The 19,632-nt window shown below is 34.9% G+C and overlaps 1 protein-coding gene across 2 annotated transcripts; it reads left to right on the plus strand.

Annotated features, from left to right (window-relative positions):
* The first annotated feature begins 1,014 nt into the window (after positions 1-1,014).
* On the plus strand, positions 1,015-17,348 carry LOC140051799 (sodium-dependent multivitamin transporter-like). 2 transcript variants are annotated; one of them, XM_072097118.1, is made up of 15 exons: positions 1,015-1,148; positions 1,796-1,958; positions 2,261-2,480; positions 2,793-2,910; positions 3,023-3,090; positions 3,376-3,530; positions 8,787-8,927; positions 9,349-9,434; positions 9,926-9,972; positions 11,992-12,080; positions 13,509-13,651; positions 14,904-15,057; positions 15,275-15,389; positions 15,608-15,747; positions 16,079-17,348. In XM_072097118.1, the coding sequence occupies exons 1-15, from the start codon at positions 1,064-1,066 to the stop codon at positions 16,254-16,256; spliced, it is 1,902 nt and encodes a 633-aa protein (XP_071953219.1). In that variant the 5' UTR covers positions 1,015-1,063; the 3' UTR covers positions 16,257-17,348. The 2 variants fall into 2 exon arrangements, with proteins under 2 accessions (XP_071953219.1, XP_071953227.1); XM_072097126.1 differs by lacking the exons at positions 1,015-1,148; positions 1,796-1,958 and adding an exon at positions 1,974-1,985 and having other exon boundaries at positions 16,079-17,347.
* The last annotated feature ends 2,284 nt before the right edge of the window (positions 17,349-19,632 follow it).

A 19,632-nucleotide genomic window follows, 5' to 3' on the forward strand; every position in this document is an offset into this window, starting at 1 on the left:
TAACATCATTAGGAAACAAACCAAGATAATCTTTTTTAATATGTAAATGTGAGGACGCAGCGTTGTTTCAGCTTGGCTCTCACTAGGATCATAATCAATAGAAAATTTCTATTGACTATGCTAGGATGTAACGCAACAAGGAAGTCGCAATAAACAACGTAGCTTTCATTTGGTCAATTCACTTGCGTTGCAGCTTGCGTCTTTACGTTTGGGAACCAAGCCACAATTAGCTGATTTAGAGAGTACAGTTTAAGCGTGGTTCCCACTAGCGACGCAACGCAAGGATGTAACGCAACGCAAGTGAATTGACCAATTACAAGCGATGGCTTTAGCTTATTCGCTTGTGATTGCTAACTGTCTATAACTTTGCTTGTCATTGGTTAAAACGCTTGCGTTGCGTTTACGTCCTTGCATTACGTTCTAGTGGGAACCAAGCTTTACATAGACATCGTATTGATGTTGATCAAGTAGTTCATGGTTGGATTTCCGATCATACCAAAAAACGCAAACGTCAAGTAGCGGGGGCACCAGTAGCATTTTAAACAAGATTAAGAACCACACCTATCATCAAGGTTTAATCATAACTCCATGATTTAATCATAACTGCATGTCTAATATAAACAGATCTTCACTTTGAATTTGATTAGACAACACACAATTAAAATCTGTAGTAAATAATAGCAAATAATTCTCAATGTTAGAGTTGTATTATATCATGGAAAACCGCGGATTACTCATTCTTCTGATAAACTAGCGACGCAACAACGCAAGACGTAACGCAACGTTTTGACCAATCACAAGCGATGGATTATTCGAACAGTGGCTTGTCATTGGTAAACTCGCTTGCGTAGCACGTGAGTCCATCCCTTGCGTGGCGCGTGAGTCCTTCCCTTTGCGTTGCGTCCTAGAGTGGAAACCACGCTGCTGCTATCCAACAAGAGACTACTAGAAGCACACAAAAAAGTTCACAATCAATGAGGGCGGTATACAACAACAAACTTCCCTCTTTGGTGGTGGTGGTGGTATTATTTTATGTGTAGGCCTAATATATTTTCTTGAAACAATGAAATCAAACATAACTCTTTTTTGTGGTGTATTACTAGTGGTAGCATTCGTTATTTTGATTCTTACATCGAAATCACAAACAGGTAATATAATGTATATCATATGAGAACTGAGGACGTGTACTTAAGAAAGAAGCCTAGCTAGGCTAGCTAGCTACTATCTAGGCTAGGCGGATGCCTAGCTAGGCTATCTAGGCCCAGCGGGAAAGTCTGCTATTATTTTTATTATTCAGGCCTCCCTACTATTTATGCTAGGCTTGGCCTAGGGGTGTAATTAGTATTCTAGGACAAATTAGGCCTAGTAAAACAATAAATTTGAACTGGGTAGTATCTGAGAAACAAACTCTACACTATTTTACTTTTTACTAGCCTAAGTAGGCATATAAAATGGGATATTAATATATATTTACATTTTTTACTTCAATTCAAATTTTTTGGGCGTCACAAACTAACATTAAGAGTAGGACACTGAGCTCGCCTTACCAAGATAGGAACCCGTAACAGGTTTTTGATGTTATCTCTGGCTGCGACAAATAACTGCTATGCACATATTCTCCGTGGCATGCAGCGTCTGTAAGGGGCATGGAACTGATCATGTCGCAGCCACAGGTAAACCCTTTGATCTCTGGAGCTCAACATCCTGTTGCTAGATTGCCTTGCTAGGCCTAGATAGAGAAGTTTGATTTAAATAATTTTGGAGCAATATTAAAGTTCATATAATTTATTTTCAGGTGAACGAAGAATGAAATCCGTAGAAGACACAGATGCCAGCTCTGGTAATGTGCATGCATTTGGAATCGTTGACTACCTTATATTTGGTGCTATGTTAGTGGTTTCAGCTGCAACTGGACTATACCATGCGTTTGCTGATAGTGGCCAAAATACTACTGCAAAGTGAGCTATTTTTCAAGTAATGATTGAGTAAGAACAGTTTTCTGTTTGGACTCATACAAGATAAAGGATAAATACAGATTCTACGTGGGACAGGCTACGTGGTTTTCCGCTTACCGTTACCCCTCATCTGTGTAAATTGGCCTTAAGACATAAATCGTGTTGCTAAATATAAACATGATACTTTTGATCATCAATCAATCAAAAGTCTATGGTTGTCTGTTGTCTGTCAACATAAATTGCGGATAGATTCTTAGAGGATTAGTTAGATCGAATACATTATAATTTTTCTATATTTATTGCAGGTTTTTAATGGCTGACAGAAGCATGTTTAGTCTTCCAGTAGCCATCTCTGTGCTTGCCTCATTCTGCTCAGCAATCACTATCCTTGGAATACCTGCAGAGATCTTCAAACATGGAGTACAATACTGGCTCATTATTTGGAGTTACTTTCTGGTTATACCTATAACAGCATTGGTGTTTATCCCAGTTTTCTATGACCTGAAAGTTATCAGTGCCTACGAGGTGAGAATAAAACATAAAACACTAATTTTTCGTATTATTTAAGCTGGGACTTCTGGCTTATGAGCTATAGAGCTTCATTGTCTCTTTTGAAGCCCCAGACGATTTTTTCAAACAAATAAATGCTATGGCTTGTATTGGGTAAAAGTAGTATAAACACATTTCTAAAAAAGATAGGTTAAATTATAAGAAGCCTGCAGCACATGTGTTGAAAAACATGCTATCAATTTGGTTTTTTTCTCTGAAAAATCTCCACATTTTTTGGAATACGAATATGCCTATGCTGTTAACACTATAACTGTTATTCTGATACAGTATCTTGACCGGCGATTTAGTAGGTTGATACGTGTTCTAGGTGCTTGTATGTTTATCCTGCAAACTGTATTCTACATGGCTGTTGTCTTGTTCGCTCCAGCTTTAGCTCTTGAAGTTGGTAAGTAATACCATTTATTATCTCCAGCACCTCTATATTGTCATGGCTACAACAAAAATGCTATGTGTTTACTCACTACATATATTTAATGATTTCTACTTGTACATTTCAGTAACAAGTCTAGATGTGTGGAAGACTGTGTTGATGACTGGCCTTATCTGTACTTTCTATACATCCCTAGTAAGTGGTATTTGTTGGCAAGTTGCCATATAACCTCACAATATACACTATCAAACTTTATGTGACAAAAAAAATGTGATATGCCCATATATGGACAGGATTTCATATCACTACCATATTTGGGAATATTACTACCATATTTGGGCACACCTTCATTGTGGATACTTTTATGTTCTGTAACAAGATAATCATTATTGGCACTTTTTCCTTGTGTGTGTGTGCCATATTACATTTTATTTATTTATATATTTATTATTTATATTTATTTTTGTTATTTTTTAACAGGGTGGAATTAAAGCTGTAATATGGACAGACGTATTCCAATTTCTAGTACTAGTTGGTTCCCTTGTGGTTGTCGTTGTCATGGGTACAATTCGTGCAGGTGGCATAGATCATGTATGGAACTATAACAAGGAAAAAGGACAACTTAATTTTATAGTGTAAATATCTTTTGATTTCATGTTTTATTGTGGCAACTCATGTGTATATTGATGTTCTTATTATGATACTGTCAAATTATTATAAGCTCTATCCCGTACTGTATATGATTCCCTCACTTACCTATGCTATACTGTCAAATTATTATAAGCTCTATCCCGTACTGTATAGGATTCCCTCACTTACCTATGCTATACTGTCAAATTATTATAAGCTCTATCCCGTACTGTATAGGATTCCCTCACTTACCTATGCTATACTGTCAAATTATTATAAGCTCTATCCCGTACTGTATATGATTCCCTCACTTACCTATGATACTGTCAAATTATTATAAGCTCTATCCTGTACTGTATATGATTCCCTCACTTACCTATGATACTGTCAAATTATTATAAGCCCTATCCCGTACTGTATAGGATTCCCTCACTTACCTATGATACTGTCAAATTATTATAAGCTCTATCCCGTACTGTATATGATTCCCTCACTTACCTATGATACTGTCAAATTATTATAAGCTCTGTCCCGTACTGTATAGGATTCCCTCACTTACCTATGATACTGTCAAATTATTATAAGCTCTATCCCGTACTGTATAGGATTCCCTCACTTACCTATGCTATACAGTCAAATTATTATAAGCTCTATCCCGTACTGTATATGATTCCCTCACTTACCTATGCTATACTGTCAAATTATTATAACCTCTATCCCGTACTGTATATGATTCCCTCACTTACCTATGATATACTGTCAAATTATTATAAGCTCTATCCCGTACTGTATATGATTCTCTCACTTACCTATGATACTGTCAAATTATTATAAGCTCTATCCCGTACTGTATATGATTCCCTCACTTACCTATGCTATACTGTCAAATTATTATAAGCTCTATCCCGTACTGTATATGATTCCCTCACTTACCTATGATACTGTCAAATTATTATAAGCTCTATCCCGTACTGTATATGATTCCCTCACTTACCTATGATACTGTCAAATTATTATAAGCTCTATCCCGTACTGTATATGATTCCCTCACTTACCTATGATACTGTCAAATTATTATAAGCTCTATCCCGTACTGTATATGATTCCCTCACTTACCTATGCTACTGTCAAATTATTATAAGCTCTATCCCGTACTGTATATGATTCCCTCACTTACCTATGATATACTGTCAAATTATTATAAGCTCTATCCCGTACTGTATAGGATTCCCTCACTTACCTATGCTATACTGTCAAATTATTATAAGCTCTATCCCGTACTGTATATGATTCCCTCACTTACCTATGATACTGTCAAATTATTATAAGCTCTATCCTGTACTGTATATGATTCCCTCACTTACCTATGATACTGTCAAATTATTATAAGCTCTATCCCGTACTGTATAGGATTCCCTCACTTACCTATGATACTGTCAAATTATTATAAGCTCTATCCCGTACTGTATATGATTCCCTCACTTACCTATGATACTGTCAAATTATTATAAGCTCTATCCCGTACTGTATATGATTCCCTCACTTACCTATGATACTGTCAAATTATTATAAGCTCTATCCCGTACTGTATAGGATTCCCTCACTTACCTATGCTATACAGTCAAATTATTATAAGCTCTATCCCGTACTGTATATGATTCCCTCACTTACCTATGCTATACTGTCAAATTATTATAAGCTCTATCCCGTACTGTATATGATTCCCTCACTTACCTATGATATACTGTCAAATTATTATAAGCTCTATCCCGTACTGTATATGATTCTCTCACTTACCTATGATACTGTCAAATTATTATAAGCTCTATCCCGTACTGTATATGATTCCCTCACTTACCTATGATACTGTCAAATTATTATAAGCTCTATCCCATACTGTATATGATTCCCTCACTTACCTATGATACTGTCAAATTATTATAAGCTCTATCCCGTACTGTATATGATTCCCTCAGCCTTTTTTGTGATACAGTTTTGTATGTCCTTGAGTGTCCTTGTAACTGTCCTGTTTCATCATCTTTTTTTTTTTTTTTTTTTTTTTGGTTATCCGCAACTTAGTTGCAGGATAACCCATGTGATTGTAAATATCTTTTTTTTTCATCATCTTTGTTCTTCTTTCTTTCCCTGATTTTTGTGAGCAGCATATCCCCTATTGCTTGTGAATATATCTTTTGTATAACTTTGTCATTATATGGACATTTACCTGAAGTTGTGCACCTCCATATTTTGAATGACGTCAGAGTTGCGCAACGTGACTTACGCGTGATTTTATGAATTTCAATGATTGATCATAGGATAAAAAATAAAAGTCATTTTGTATTGACATTTGGTGAATATTTAAGTCATATCAAAGGCAAACTTTCTATGGATTAAAAATGGCATGTTTTACAAGAAGTTACGTGCGCACGCGCATTTGAAGTTTCAAAATGCGCAAAATTAATTTCTAATCAACTTTCTACGCTGATCATGACATTTTAAGCATGTCAAAAATTCCCGCGCGCGCGAAAAAATTGACGCGTATGGTGCGCACGGAGTACGAAAATCATGTTTTTTTCTCTTGAATTGTAATTTTCCAGCCTTTGCTAGTCATTTTAAAAAAGATTTACATCATTTCAAATTAAAATGACGTCATACGAACACGTTGATTTAGACAATTTGCGTGCGTTTTAGTTGCAAAAGTGACAAGATATTGTCAAAATTATGCCTACTTTGAATCTATTGTAGCTCCTCAGAATCAACCGTTACCCCCAATTTTTTAAATTTAATATGTAAGCAGATATGTTGTAGATATGAATTCATGCAGAATCTTTACCCCTCGGATGTTATGACGTCATCGTATGGCCACACGAATGTAAAATATTGGATTTTTGACTGTTTCGCTATTGCTCATTACATTAAATAGAGTGCATATTGCTTATACGTATTCCATTTCCTCATATATTTTAATACTGTCTAGGTCCATCAACTATCTTTCGCATGAGTTAAAAATATTTTAATTTTTATGACGTCATCATGTCTAAAAATGTAAATAACGTCGTTCACCTATTTTCATCTTTACAGTAAGTTTCAATCTGTTATAGCTCGTCAGAATAAAAAGTGATAATCATGATTAAAACGTTTTCTGGAAGCTATTGGATTGTAGATACAAATTCATGTGAATATTTTGCCAATCAGATGTTGTGACGTCATTATATGGGCAGTTGAATTCAAAAGGTCATATTTTCATCTCTTGCGTAAAAGTTCATTGCGTTTAAACGAGAGCGCATCTCTCTTTTACGTGCCCAGAATTCCTCAAATTTGTATTAATGTAATTATTTAGATAATTATCTTCTAAAATTGTTATCTTTATATGTCAATTCGATGACATCATCGTGTTAATAATTGGATTTAAAAGATGGTCTCGTAATTTCGTCTATACTACACTGTATATAACATATAACAGTGTATTCTATAATATGCTGTATGCTACATGGTACAATTCAGCACTGAAAACATGTTTAATTCATGTCATAGGATGGCATAATATTTGTCGAAGTTCATATAGTTTAAAGTATGTGCATGTTGCCTTTGCGCGGATAACCCGAACTCGTCAAAGTGACGAGTTCAAATCTAGTTTTTCTGTATTCTTCTTTCTTTCTGTCATTTTTGTGTCTCGCGTAACTCAAAAACGTGTAAACATAACATTTCATAACTTTGTCAACATGTGGGCATTTACGTGAAATTGTGCACCTCCTATTTTTGAATGACGTCAGAGTTGCGCAACATGACTTACGCGCGTTTTTCCGAATTTCGCGTATTTAACATAGATCGAAAACGATATAACTATTTAAATTGAAACTGAAAAAAAGTTTAAGTTATATCTTGCGCTAACTGACTATGGGGAAAAAATGGCATGTTTCAAACGAAGTTACGCGCGCACGCGCGTTTAAAATTTCAAATTGCGAAAAATCAATTTCTAATCAACTTTCTACGCGTTTCATGTCATTTTAAGCATGTAAAAAATTCCCACACGCGCGCTTTTTTTTACGCGCGCGGTGCGAACGTAGCGTTGAAAACAATTTTTCTCTCGTGATTTATGTTTTCAAGCCTTTTATAGTAATTTTACCAACTTTGAAACAATTTCGACTTCAAATTACGTCATACGGGCACGTCGAATTGGATAATTTATGTGCGTTTTTGAGGTAAAAGTTCAAAAATTTGTCAAAATTATACCTTTTTTTAAACAATCATATATTCTAAACTACGAGGTGAACTTTATTTAAATTACATATCCAGGAAGATGATAAGTTGTAGATAAGGAATCATGCATTGATATGGCAAACCGGACATTGTGACGTCATCGTCACGCGAATATAAAATATAGGATTTTTGTATCTTTCGTCATAGCGCATCTCATTTAATAGAGCGCCTCTCCACTTATCCGTATTCCATTTTAACCCAGATTTTGAAATTTTCTAGGTCAATCAACTATCTTGCGCAAGAGTAAAAAATTTTTTAATTTTTATGACGTCATCATGTCTAAAAATGTAAATAACGTGGGTCACTTATATTTATCTTTACAGTAAATTTTAATCTGTTATAGCTCATCAGAATAAAATGTGATAATCACGATTAAAACGTTTTCTGGAAGCTATTGGATTGTAGATACGAATTCATGTAAACATTTTGCCAATCGGATGTTATGACGTCATCATATGGCCAGTTGAATAAAAAAAGACGTATTTTCATATTTTGCGTAATAGTTCATCACATTTAAAAGGGTGCGCATCTATATTTTACGTATTCAAATTTCTTCTACACGTTAATATGTTGTTCCTGAGATTATTTCCTTCTGAAATTGTTATCTAAGTGTTTCATTTTGATACCGTCGCCATGTTAAAAATTGGAATAAATGGCGGGTCCCGTAATTTCACCTATTCTACACTGTATGTAATATGTATACAGATTATACACAAAATTGACAGAATTCAGCACTAACAGCATATCATATTCTTCAGTTCTTGTCATAATTCCATAATCTTTATCTGTGTGCAATATTCCAACTTATGACGTGCACGTGGCGTTTGTCGTGGTGCGGATAACTAACTCGTCAATGTGACGAGTTTCATGTCTAGTTAAATTTTAGTTTATCCACTTTTTTTAAATTTGTTTTTTTAATCTACTACGACCAAGGAGTTCCCTTTATTAAAGGATGACAAAGTTGTATGAATCTTAAAACCTGATGTATTGAAATATTTCAGTCTTGATCCCGACCCACTCATGCGAATCAATCTGTGGAGCGTTATCATTGGTGGAACATTGACTGCTTTACCCATATGGGCTGTCAGCCAAACTGCTGTCCAACGATTTCTAACTTCAAAGGATTTAAAAGGAGCACAAAGGTATATTGTTAAACTGGTTTCTTGGAAGAAAATGATTATTTTGACATATGTAGCTATTTTGTGGCTAAGCAGAATCGTAATACCTAGCCATAACAAGATGAGTAGGGGGTTACCCCAGTGTACTAGTATACATACATCCACTGTCACACACAGACAGTTAATCATTGTAACGGCTCCTTGATTTCGGGTCACTATTACTATATTACAAATCAACATCTATTGCTATTTTCAAAAAAGAACTTAAAACGCATCTAATACAAGCGGCTTTGATTTTTAATTCGGTTTAGTTGCTGGCACTATAAAAATACCTAAATTATTATTATTATATTATAAATAATAGGTTGAATAAAAAGTAAATAAATAAAAACATATCTGCCACAATTTGTCAACTTTGACTATAACAATTTGTATTACGTTTTAGATCCATTTGGTATTCACTCCCTGGCAACATCATCATGGTTTCTCTCGTCTCTTTTTGTGGTCTTGTTCTTTATGCATTTTATGATGGTGAGCTTTATTTTATTAATTTAGAAAAAATTTATTTCATACACATCCAACAGCGAGTAACTTGCCAATTACAGGATGGATAAAATATTTAATAATGTGTCGTGCTTATAAACTAGGTCTCATTAGGGAGTGGAGTTGAAAGAGTCGCTTTTGCTAAATAAACAAACATTATACCAAGTTCACAAGTCTCAATTACACATGAGTAGATGTTTGGAAGCTTATTGGTGGTATGAGTACAACATGCATGGTTTAAATTGATTACCTCTCTGTTGTTAATATGTGCTTCTCCAATAAATTATATAAAAGGCCTGAGGCACTATAAATAAGAAAATATAAACTTTTGTTAATAAGTTTATAAAATGTAGTGAATAGAATATATAAATTCTGAATTAAATTTTGGTGTTTTTGCTTTGTATTAATAGACATGTTGATTATTTTGTATGCACATTGATTTCAGTGATTATGATTTAAGATGTGTGTATATTTTGCAGGTACCACCCCAAGTAGACAAGTTCCAGACTATAGTTCAATAGATCAGGTAAACCGTTTCTTATTGAATGTGCCATTAGGACACAGTGTGACTGCCATTAGGACACAGTGTGGCTGCCATTAGGACACAGTGTTACTGCCATTAGGACGCAGTGTTACTGCCATTAGGACGCAGTGTGACTGCCATTAGGACGCAGTGTGACTTCCATTAGGACGCAGTGTGACTGCCATTAGGACGCAGTGTGACTGCCATTAGGACACAGTGTGACTGCCATTAGGACACAAGTGTGACTGTCATTAGGACACAGTGTTACTGCCATTAGGACACAGTGTTACTGCCATTAGGACACAGTGTTACTGCCATTAGGACACAGTGTTACTGCCATTAGGACGCAGTGTGACTGCCATTAGGACGCAGTGTGACTGCCATTAGGACGTAGTGTGACTGCCATTAGGACGCAGTGTGACTGCCATTAGGACGCAGTGTGACTGCCATTAGGACGCAGTGTGACTGCCATTAGGACGCAGTGTTACTGCCATTAGGACACAGTGTGACTACCATTAGGACACAGTGTTACTGCCATTAGGACACAGTGTGACTGCCATTAGGACACAGTGTTACTGCCATTAGGACACAGTCTCATAAAATTGTGATTGGTGATCAAGTAATTCCCCATGTTAAGCAAACCAAATTTCTAGGTGTTTTAATTGACCAAGAGCTAAATTTTAAAAATCATATAAAAGAAATTGAATTAAAAATTTCTAAAAACATTGGCATACTTTATCGTCTGTCTTCCTTTTTACCGTCTCAAATTTTACGCAATATTTACTGTTCCTTTATTCTGCCTTTTATTAGTTACTGTAACATTGTATGGGCCAATAATTACCCTTCAAATCTTAATAAAATACACGTCCTTCAAAAGAAAGCTGTTCGTCTTATCTCGGGTAACTCACGTCTTGCTCATACTAATATCCTTTTTTATAACCTTAAACTCTTAACTGTGCACGATATTAATAAACTCCAACAATGCATTTTCGTTTATGAACATATTAATTCCAAACTGCCTTCTAACTTTTCCTGTAATTTTTTAACTAACTCTGAAATCCATTCGTATAACACAAGAGCATCACGGGACCTTCATCTTCCTCAACCTAAACTAACTAAAATGAAACATAACATTCGCTATAGTGGTTCTAAACTATTCAATAATCTACCTCCCGAAATTTCATCATCGTCTTCTAGCAAAATGTTCTCTTTTAAACTTAAAGAATATCTTATTTCAAATTATAACTAATTGTTTTCTCTATTTTGTAATATTTTTTTAACTTTAGAAACTTTTTCGAAATTGCTTCCTTTACTGTTGGTGTGTGTGTGTGTGTCTGTTGATCTTTATGTGTATGTGTAGTTATATGTTTACATTTATATATATATAAGTATATAATCTTCTTACATGGCTTCCCAACATACAAGTTTCAATTGGATTTTTTTTTTCCAATTGATCGATACTTTCTTGGGTTTTTTTGCCTCTTTCATTTTGTATATAACTGAATCATCTTTTTATACATTATGATTTACTGTATTATATCTCTAAAAAAAAAAAAAAATATTTATTTATAAAATATCAGAAATTATAATGTTTTTTTACTCAAATATGAATGAAAGAAATAAATGTTTATTTGAATTGAATTTGAAAGTGTTACTGCCATTCATCAAGTATTAAGTGAGTGAGTGGCCTAGCGGTTAAGACAGTGCAACCTAATTACGTAGCCATAACATTGGCAAGGGTTCGAGGCTCACTCGCTCCATGTTTCTGGTGGTAGAATGAGTCTTCTTGGATAAGGACTATAAACCATAGATAGGTTCAGTGTACACATCTAGCTCGTGTGCACTTTAAAAAACCTAGTACATGTTTCGAGACAAGTAGGGTTACCCCGATGTACTAGTACATCACAGCCACCGATCATTACTAGGCCCTCTGGGAGACCAGTCTTTGATTGAAGAGGTCACCCAGTAAAAAGAAGAAAAGATAAATAATAAGTAAGGTTTTGGTTTAAATTCTTTTTTCAGATACTTATTTTCTTTGTCAGTCAAGAGTTTGGTAATATTCCAGGAATACAAGGTCTCTTTGTAGCCTGTTTATTTGCTGGAACATTAAGGTAATATTTCCTAACTCCCTAGCTGCTGTAACATTGATTGATGATATTAAACATACCATTTTCTATAGACTTGCCCCAAGTCTGTATTGTTTTTTTTTATGATTTATTTGTTTTTATTTCGACCGCGATTTTTGTCTGAAAATACAGACTTGTGAAACACGTATAGAAATCGATTTGCAGACCGCAAACATCTGATAAGAATGACGTAGGTTATCATACCGTATTTGGCTATATGGGGCGGGCGGTATGTAAATATGGATTTCGAATCAACCAATGATCATTTTGTTTCAAAATGAAAAAGATCGAGTACGTACAGTGCTGAATGTACGAATTACGATCGAGACTGTTGAAATATGAAATCGTGTTGCCAAGTTGTTTTGTTTTATTGTTTAGTCCTTAGCCTAGGCCTCCTTCGTAGGTCGTACTCAACTCGCACGTATGATCTGCCAAATAAAACGCCAATAAGAGGTAGGCCTACATACCACCACCGGCACACAACAGGATTCACACACAACAGACAGGGCTACGACACCACTACACAGAACAGGATAGAGTCTGGGTGGGAATTAAATCAAATTATCTCCACGTAATATTAAATGATCCATTTCAATGTTTGATTTGCGGAGAAGCAAGACGAGTTTTCATATTCTTGGGAAAAATCCCATCAAATGTTTACCAGACTACTACTAGGCATATAAAATCATTTCTAGCCTTCAGAAACTTTCATCAATGTACCCAAGTACATTGTCTAAACGTAACATAGCGCATGCGTACCATCTTAGTTGTTGAGTCTTTGAAATTCTGAAATATGAATATTAAAACGGTGTACGAGTGAGTAGCCAATCGCATGCAGCTGAAACTAGTCAACCGGATAATCTATGCACCAAGAATTCTTGGTGTCAAACCACGTGACTTTTGCGTGTTTCCCCAGACGGAGTATCCAAACTCAAGTAATACAGGTATGAAACGCCATATGTGCAAAAATATTTATATTTTTACTAATATTAAGAAAAAACTCCGTCTGGAGCCCAGACTACATTTTCTATAGCATTGTTGCATCTGGGTTGAACTCCCTAGCTGCTGAAACATTGCTTGATAATATTAAACATGCCATTTTCTATAGCATTGTTGCATCTGGGTTGAACTCCCTAGCTGCTGAAACATTGCTTGATAATATTAAACATACCATTTTCTATAGCATTGTTGCATCTGGGTTGAACTCCCTAGCTGCTGAAACATTGCTTGATAATATTAAACATACCATTTTCTATAGCATTGTTGCATCTGGGTTGAACTCCCTAGCTGCTGAAACATTGCTTGATAATATTAAACATACCATTTTCTATAGCATTGTTGCATCTGAGTTGAACTCCCTAGCTGCTGAAACATTGCTTGATAATATTAAACATAATATTGTTTTCTTTTTAGCACTGTTGCATCTGGGTTGAACTCCCTAGCTGCTGTAACATTGATTGATATTGTTAAACCGATTCGAAGAGCAAGGAATAAAGAGGGCAGTGTTGCAAGTGGTCCTCAAGATAGGTCTGACACAAAGCTGTCAAAAATGTTAAGTAAGTTTGAAGTTTATAAGATATCTTGTATGTTGTATGTTTTAAAACAGGACGGTAGCTGTCACTCATCTGTGGTTGTGAATGTACAATTTTAGAAGTATGAAAAGTAAGACATATATCTTTTTTTATATTTCCTTTTGTGCATTTATATATCAGATATACTATTGTTACTGTTATGGGGGATGTGCATAGAGGTGCTTGTCACCTGTTCATCCTATCTGATATACTATTGTTACTGTTATGGGGGATGTGCATAGAGGTGCTTGTCACCTGTTCATCCTATCTGATATACTATTGTTACTGTTATGGGGGATGTGCATAGAGGTGCTTGTCACCTGTTCATCCTATCTGATATACTATTGTTACTGTTATGGGAGATGTGCATAGAGGTGCTTGTCACCTGTTCATCCTATCTGATATACTATTGTTACTGTTATGGGGGATGTGCATAGAGGTGCTTGTCACCTGTTCATCCTATCTGATATACTATTGTTACTGTTATGGGGGATGTGCATAGAGGTGCTTGTCACCTGTTCATCCTATCTGATATACTATTGTTACTGTTATGGGAGATGTGCATAGAGGTGCTTGTCACCTGTTCATCCTATCTGATATACTGTACTATTGTTACTGTTATGGGGGATGTGCATAGAGGTGCTTGTCACCTGTTCATCCTATCTGATATACTATTGTTACTGTTATGGGGGATGTGCATAGAGGTGCTTGTCACCTGTTCATCCTATCTGATATACTATTGTTACTGTTATGAGGGATGTGCATAGAGGTGCTTGTCACCTGTTCATCCTATCTGATATACTATTGTTACTGTTATGGGGGATGTGCATAGAGGTGCTTGTCACCTGTTCATCCTATCTGATATACTATTGTTACTGTTATGAGGGATGTGCATAGAGGTGCTTGTCACCTGTTCATCCTATCTGATATACTATTGTTACTGTTATGGGGGATGTGCATAGAGGTGCTTGTCACCTGTTCATCCCTTTCTTTTCGCTGCCTTTATGTTATGTTCAGGATCAAGTTTAATAAATAAAATTAAATAAACATTGGTTACATTAATCTTTCTAAAGGGTTAAACCTTAAAACATAGCAAAACGCTGGGCGTCAGCAGCCGAGGTGTGTATGGTGTGTAAACTATGTTAGATGGGTGCCTAACTTAAAATATCAGTTCCCGTAAAGAAGACACATTCTCACTATTCTAAAATAGGAATAAATGTGTGTTTGTAATTTTCAGCATGTGGATATGGTGTGATTTGTATACTGTTAGCATTTGTGGCATCTAATATTGGGAGTCTAATACAAACAGCAAACACCGTGTTTGGTGCAGTAGGAGGCCCTCTATTGGGTTTGTTTTCTCTTGGTATTCTCTATAGGCGTGCAAACTCGGGGTAAGTTTGACTATTTTATTATTTTTATTTGTTTATTTATTTATTTATTTTTTCATCATACGTTACCATTAACAGGGCTGAAAGATATAACATATAATATAATATGATATTACAGATAACAAGACAACATTTAGATATTAGTGACATGATAATGTTAAAATATCAAAATAGAGTTGTATTGTATTTTTTATACCACTATTTTGGAATCTCTTTATAGCGGTGCTTTAGTTGGCCTGTTGTCAGGCTTTCTCATTTCCTTGTGGATCACCATAGGTGCTATTACCAACACACAGGATGGTGTTGTTAATCCTGATGTCTTTGTATTATATCAAGTAAGTATATTAAAGAACAGGATTTAGTCTTTAGAGGTCAACTCTAAAGTCAGTATACAACAAGTACAAATAGAGCAATGGATGCATGATGAACGTATATTATGTATTGTCTTTGTTCTATGTTGTACAACCAAGATTTATCAAAATATAAAAAATATACAAAATGTTAAAAATGCCTTTGAAAATGAATTAGTATTTGTATGTATTCTATTCCACAGATATCTTTCTTATGGTATAGCACAGTTGCTTTTCTCACTACATTTCTAGTTGGCATAGCAACAAGTGAAATTGTCAGGTGTGCATTTGTAGATGAGCAGCGTAAATCTGTTGACCTTTTGACCCTGGCGACATTTCTAAGGTAGGTCAACAGGTAGAAGATTTTAATATCACTGCCTGAACCAGTTTTATTGATTAATGTGATGTGCCCATATATGGACATGATGATGTCATATCACTACTATATTTGGGCATATCACTACCATATTTGGGCACATCACACTTTTTTTGTTAAACTAGTTTGAAATGTAGACAGAGCCAATAGTTGTTTATCGTCTTATCTAACAAAATTTGTAGTTCTTCATGTTGAATTGTTCTACTTCCAAGCTATTGTCCTGCAACAAATGTTGTTGATAACCTTTGCAGCTGTATGTAAACTTATTATGTTTATCTGTGATTTTAATTGTTTTCAGGCCGAAAGGATGGAGAAAACCATCATCATCATCAAGCACCTCCATAAGCCTAGATGACTCCTCTAGAGAACAGCTCTTAGGGCAAAATGACAGTGAAGATAATGAGGAGGATGGTGGTGGTGGTGATAGTTATGTAACAAGTAAAGAAACGTCTTTAGCAAATAACGTGGAGAACTAAACACCACAATTACTTAATTTTACTCAGAGTTGTTACACCCAATATGCACTAATAGCTAGAGGGCATTAGGTTCAGTAATCGAAGGTCACAGCAGCACGAGGTCAGCACCCTACAAGACAATAATGATACACGATGTACAGTATTAGATGTCGAACCACAATGGCCGCATCATTCGTGTTATCGTCTTCTCATTGTTTGGACGGTACCAATCGCTACGAGGGGTATTCCTTAATGGTACCAATTTTTAGGGGGCGCTATTTTTATATCTTTATTTCAGACTATAACAGAGTGAATTGGGAGAGATTATTATTTTAAGGTAATGGTATTAGAGTATCTTTCAATTTAAATGTCTGTCGGTGAAAGGGAATATTTTTATATATAATATTTATAAATACTAATTTAAACTTATTTTATAATGACTTTACGCAATTCACTTTTTAAAATATGTTGAGATTTTCGTTTCCATTTATTTATTTTACATAATGAAATAATAAAATGCGCAGAACACATTATGTGATTCTGCGCATTTCAATTATGATATAGTGACCAGTTATGTCAAAATATAAATGATCAAAGTATCAACTTTTTAAAATATGTTGAGGTAGCCTTCTACGCATGTCAATTATGATATAGTATCCAGTTATGAAAATAAAAGTATCGTAATTTTACCCATTTTCGGAAAAATCCCTGTACTTAATCCCTGTACTGTAGTACAGGAATACTTTTCTTGAAAAATCACCAAAATATAGATTTTTCACAACACAGTTGAGGTAACATGCGCTGCATACCAAAAAATAATGATCAAAATTTGGCCGATTTTTAGAAAAATCCAGGCTCTACTATAATACAGGCATTTTTTACGAAAAATTGCAAAAAAAACGACTTTTCAAAATACTTATGAGATAACATGCACAGAACGTATTGTGTGATTCTGTGCATGTAACAAAAATAGAAATTTGGCCGATTTTCGGAAAAATATACTATATCTATATACTAGAACAGGGATTTTTTAGAAAAATGCCCAAAATATCGACTTTTAAAAATTTAATTATTATGCAATAATATGGCTATGGCGCACATATTGCGTTGTATCATCGTATAGAGCCATAGTAACCAGTTTTGTCGAAAAATAAAAGGGTCGAAATTTTGCCATTTTTGGAAAAATCCCTGTACTATAGTACAGGGAAATTTTCGAAAAATGGCCGATTTCCGACCTTTTTATTTTTTGATATAAATGGTTACTATAGCATAATAAACATGCGCAGAGTCGAATAATGCGTTCTGCGCATGTAAATTGTGCTATAGTAACCAGTTTTATCGAAAAGTAAAAAGGTAAAAAATTGGCTATTTTTTGAAAAAAATCCCAGTACTATTATAGTACAGGGAAATTTTCGAAAACTGGACGATTTTCGACCCTTTTATTTTTTGTCATAAATGGTTACTATAGCATAATAAACAGGCACAGAGACGAATAATGGGTTCTGCGCATGTCAACTGTGCTATAGTAACCACTTTTGACATATATGGTTACTATAGCGTAATAAACATGAGCAGAGTCGAATAATGGGTTCTGCGCATGTCAATTGTGCTATAGTAACCACTTTTGACGTAAATGGTTACTATAGCATAATAAACATGCGCAGAGTCGAATAATTCGTTCTGCGCATGTCAATTGTGCTATAGTAACCAGTTTTATCGAAAAATAAAAGGGTCGAAAATTGGCAATTTTTTAAAAAAAATCCCTGTACTATAGTACAGGGAAATTTCCGAAAAATGGCCGATTTTCGACCCTTTTATTTTTTGATATAAATGGTTATTATAGTATAATAAACATGCGCAGAGTCGAATAATGGGTTCTGCGCATGTCAATTGTGCTATAGTAACCACTTTTGACATAAATGGTTACTATAGCATAATAAACATGCGCAGAGCCGAATAATGTGTTCTGCGCATGTCAATTGTGCTACGGTAACCAGTTTTATCGAAAAATAAAAAGGTCAAAAATTGCCCATTTTTTTGAAAAATCCCTGTACTAAGTAGAGGGACATTTTAAAAAAATGGTCGATTTTCGATCCTTTTATTTTTTTACATAAATGGTTACTATAGCATAATAAACATGCGCAGAGACGAATAATGGGTTCTGCGCATGTCAACTGTGCTATAGTAACCACTTTTGACATATATGGTTACTATAGCGTAATAAACATGAGCAGAGTCGAATAATGGGTTCTGCGCATGTCAATTGTGCTATAGTAACCACTTTTGACGTAAATGGTTACTATAGCATAATAAACATGCGCAGAGTCGAATAATTCGTTCTGCGCATGTCAATTGTGCTATAGTAACCAGTTTTATCGAAAAATAAAAGGGTCGAAAATTGGCAATTTTTTAAAAAAAATCCCTGTACTATAGTACAGGGAAATTTCCGAAAAATGGCCGATTTTCGACCCTTTTATTTTTTGATATAAATGGTTATTATAGTATAATAAACATGCGCAGAGTCGAATAATGGGTTCTGCGCATGTCAATTGTGCTATAGTAACCACTTTTGACATAAATGGTTACTATAGCATAATAAACATGCGCAGAGCCGAATAATGTGTTCTGCGCATGTCAATTGTGCTACGGTAACCAGTTTTATCGAAAAATAAAAAGGTCAAAAATTGCCCATTTTTTTGAAAAATCCCTGTACTAAGTAGAGGGACATTTTAAAAAAATGGTCGATTTTCGATCCTTTTATTTTTTTACATAAATGGTTACTATAGCATAATAAACATGCGCAGAGACGAATAATGGGTTCTGCGCATGTTAATTGTGCTATAGTAACCACTTTTGACATAAATGGTTACTATAGCATAATAAACATGCGCAGAGTCGAATAATGGGTTCTGCGCATGTCAATTGTGCTATAGTAACCAGTTTTATCGAAAAATAAAAAGGTCAAAAATTGCACATTTTTTTGAAAAATCCCTGTACTAAGTAGAGGGACATTTTCGAAAAATGGTCGATTTTCGATCCTTTTATTTTTTTACATAAATGGTTACTATAGCATAATAAACATGCGCAGAGACGAATAATGGGTTCTGCGCATGTTAATTGTGCTATAGTAACCACTTTTGACATAAATGGTTACTATAGCATAATAAACATGCGCAGAGTCGAATAATGGGTTCTGCGCATGTCAATTGTGCTATAGTAACCAGTTTTATCGAAAAATAAAAAGGTCAAAAATTGCCCATTTTTTTGAAAAATCCCTGTACTAAGTAGAGGGACATTTTCGAAAAATGGTCGATTTTCTATCCTTTTATTTTTTTACATAAATGGTTACTATAGCATAATAAACATGCGCAGAGACGAATAATGGGTTCTGCGCATG

This window comes from Antedon mediterranea, chromosome 1, assembly GCF_964355755.1.
Source record: "Antedon mediterranea chromosome 1, ecAntMedi1.1, whole genome shotgun sequence".
In the NCBI taxonomy this organism is placed as follows: Eukaryota; Metazoa; Echinodermata; class Crinoidea; order Comatulida; family Antedonidae; genus Antedon; species Antedon mediterranea.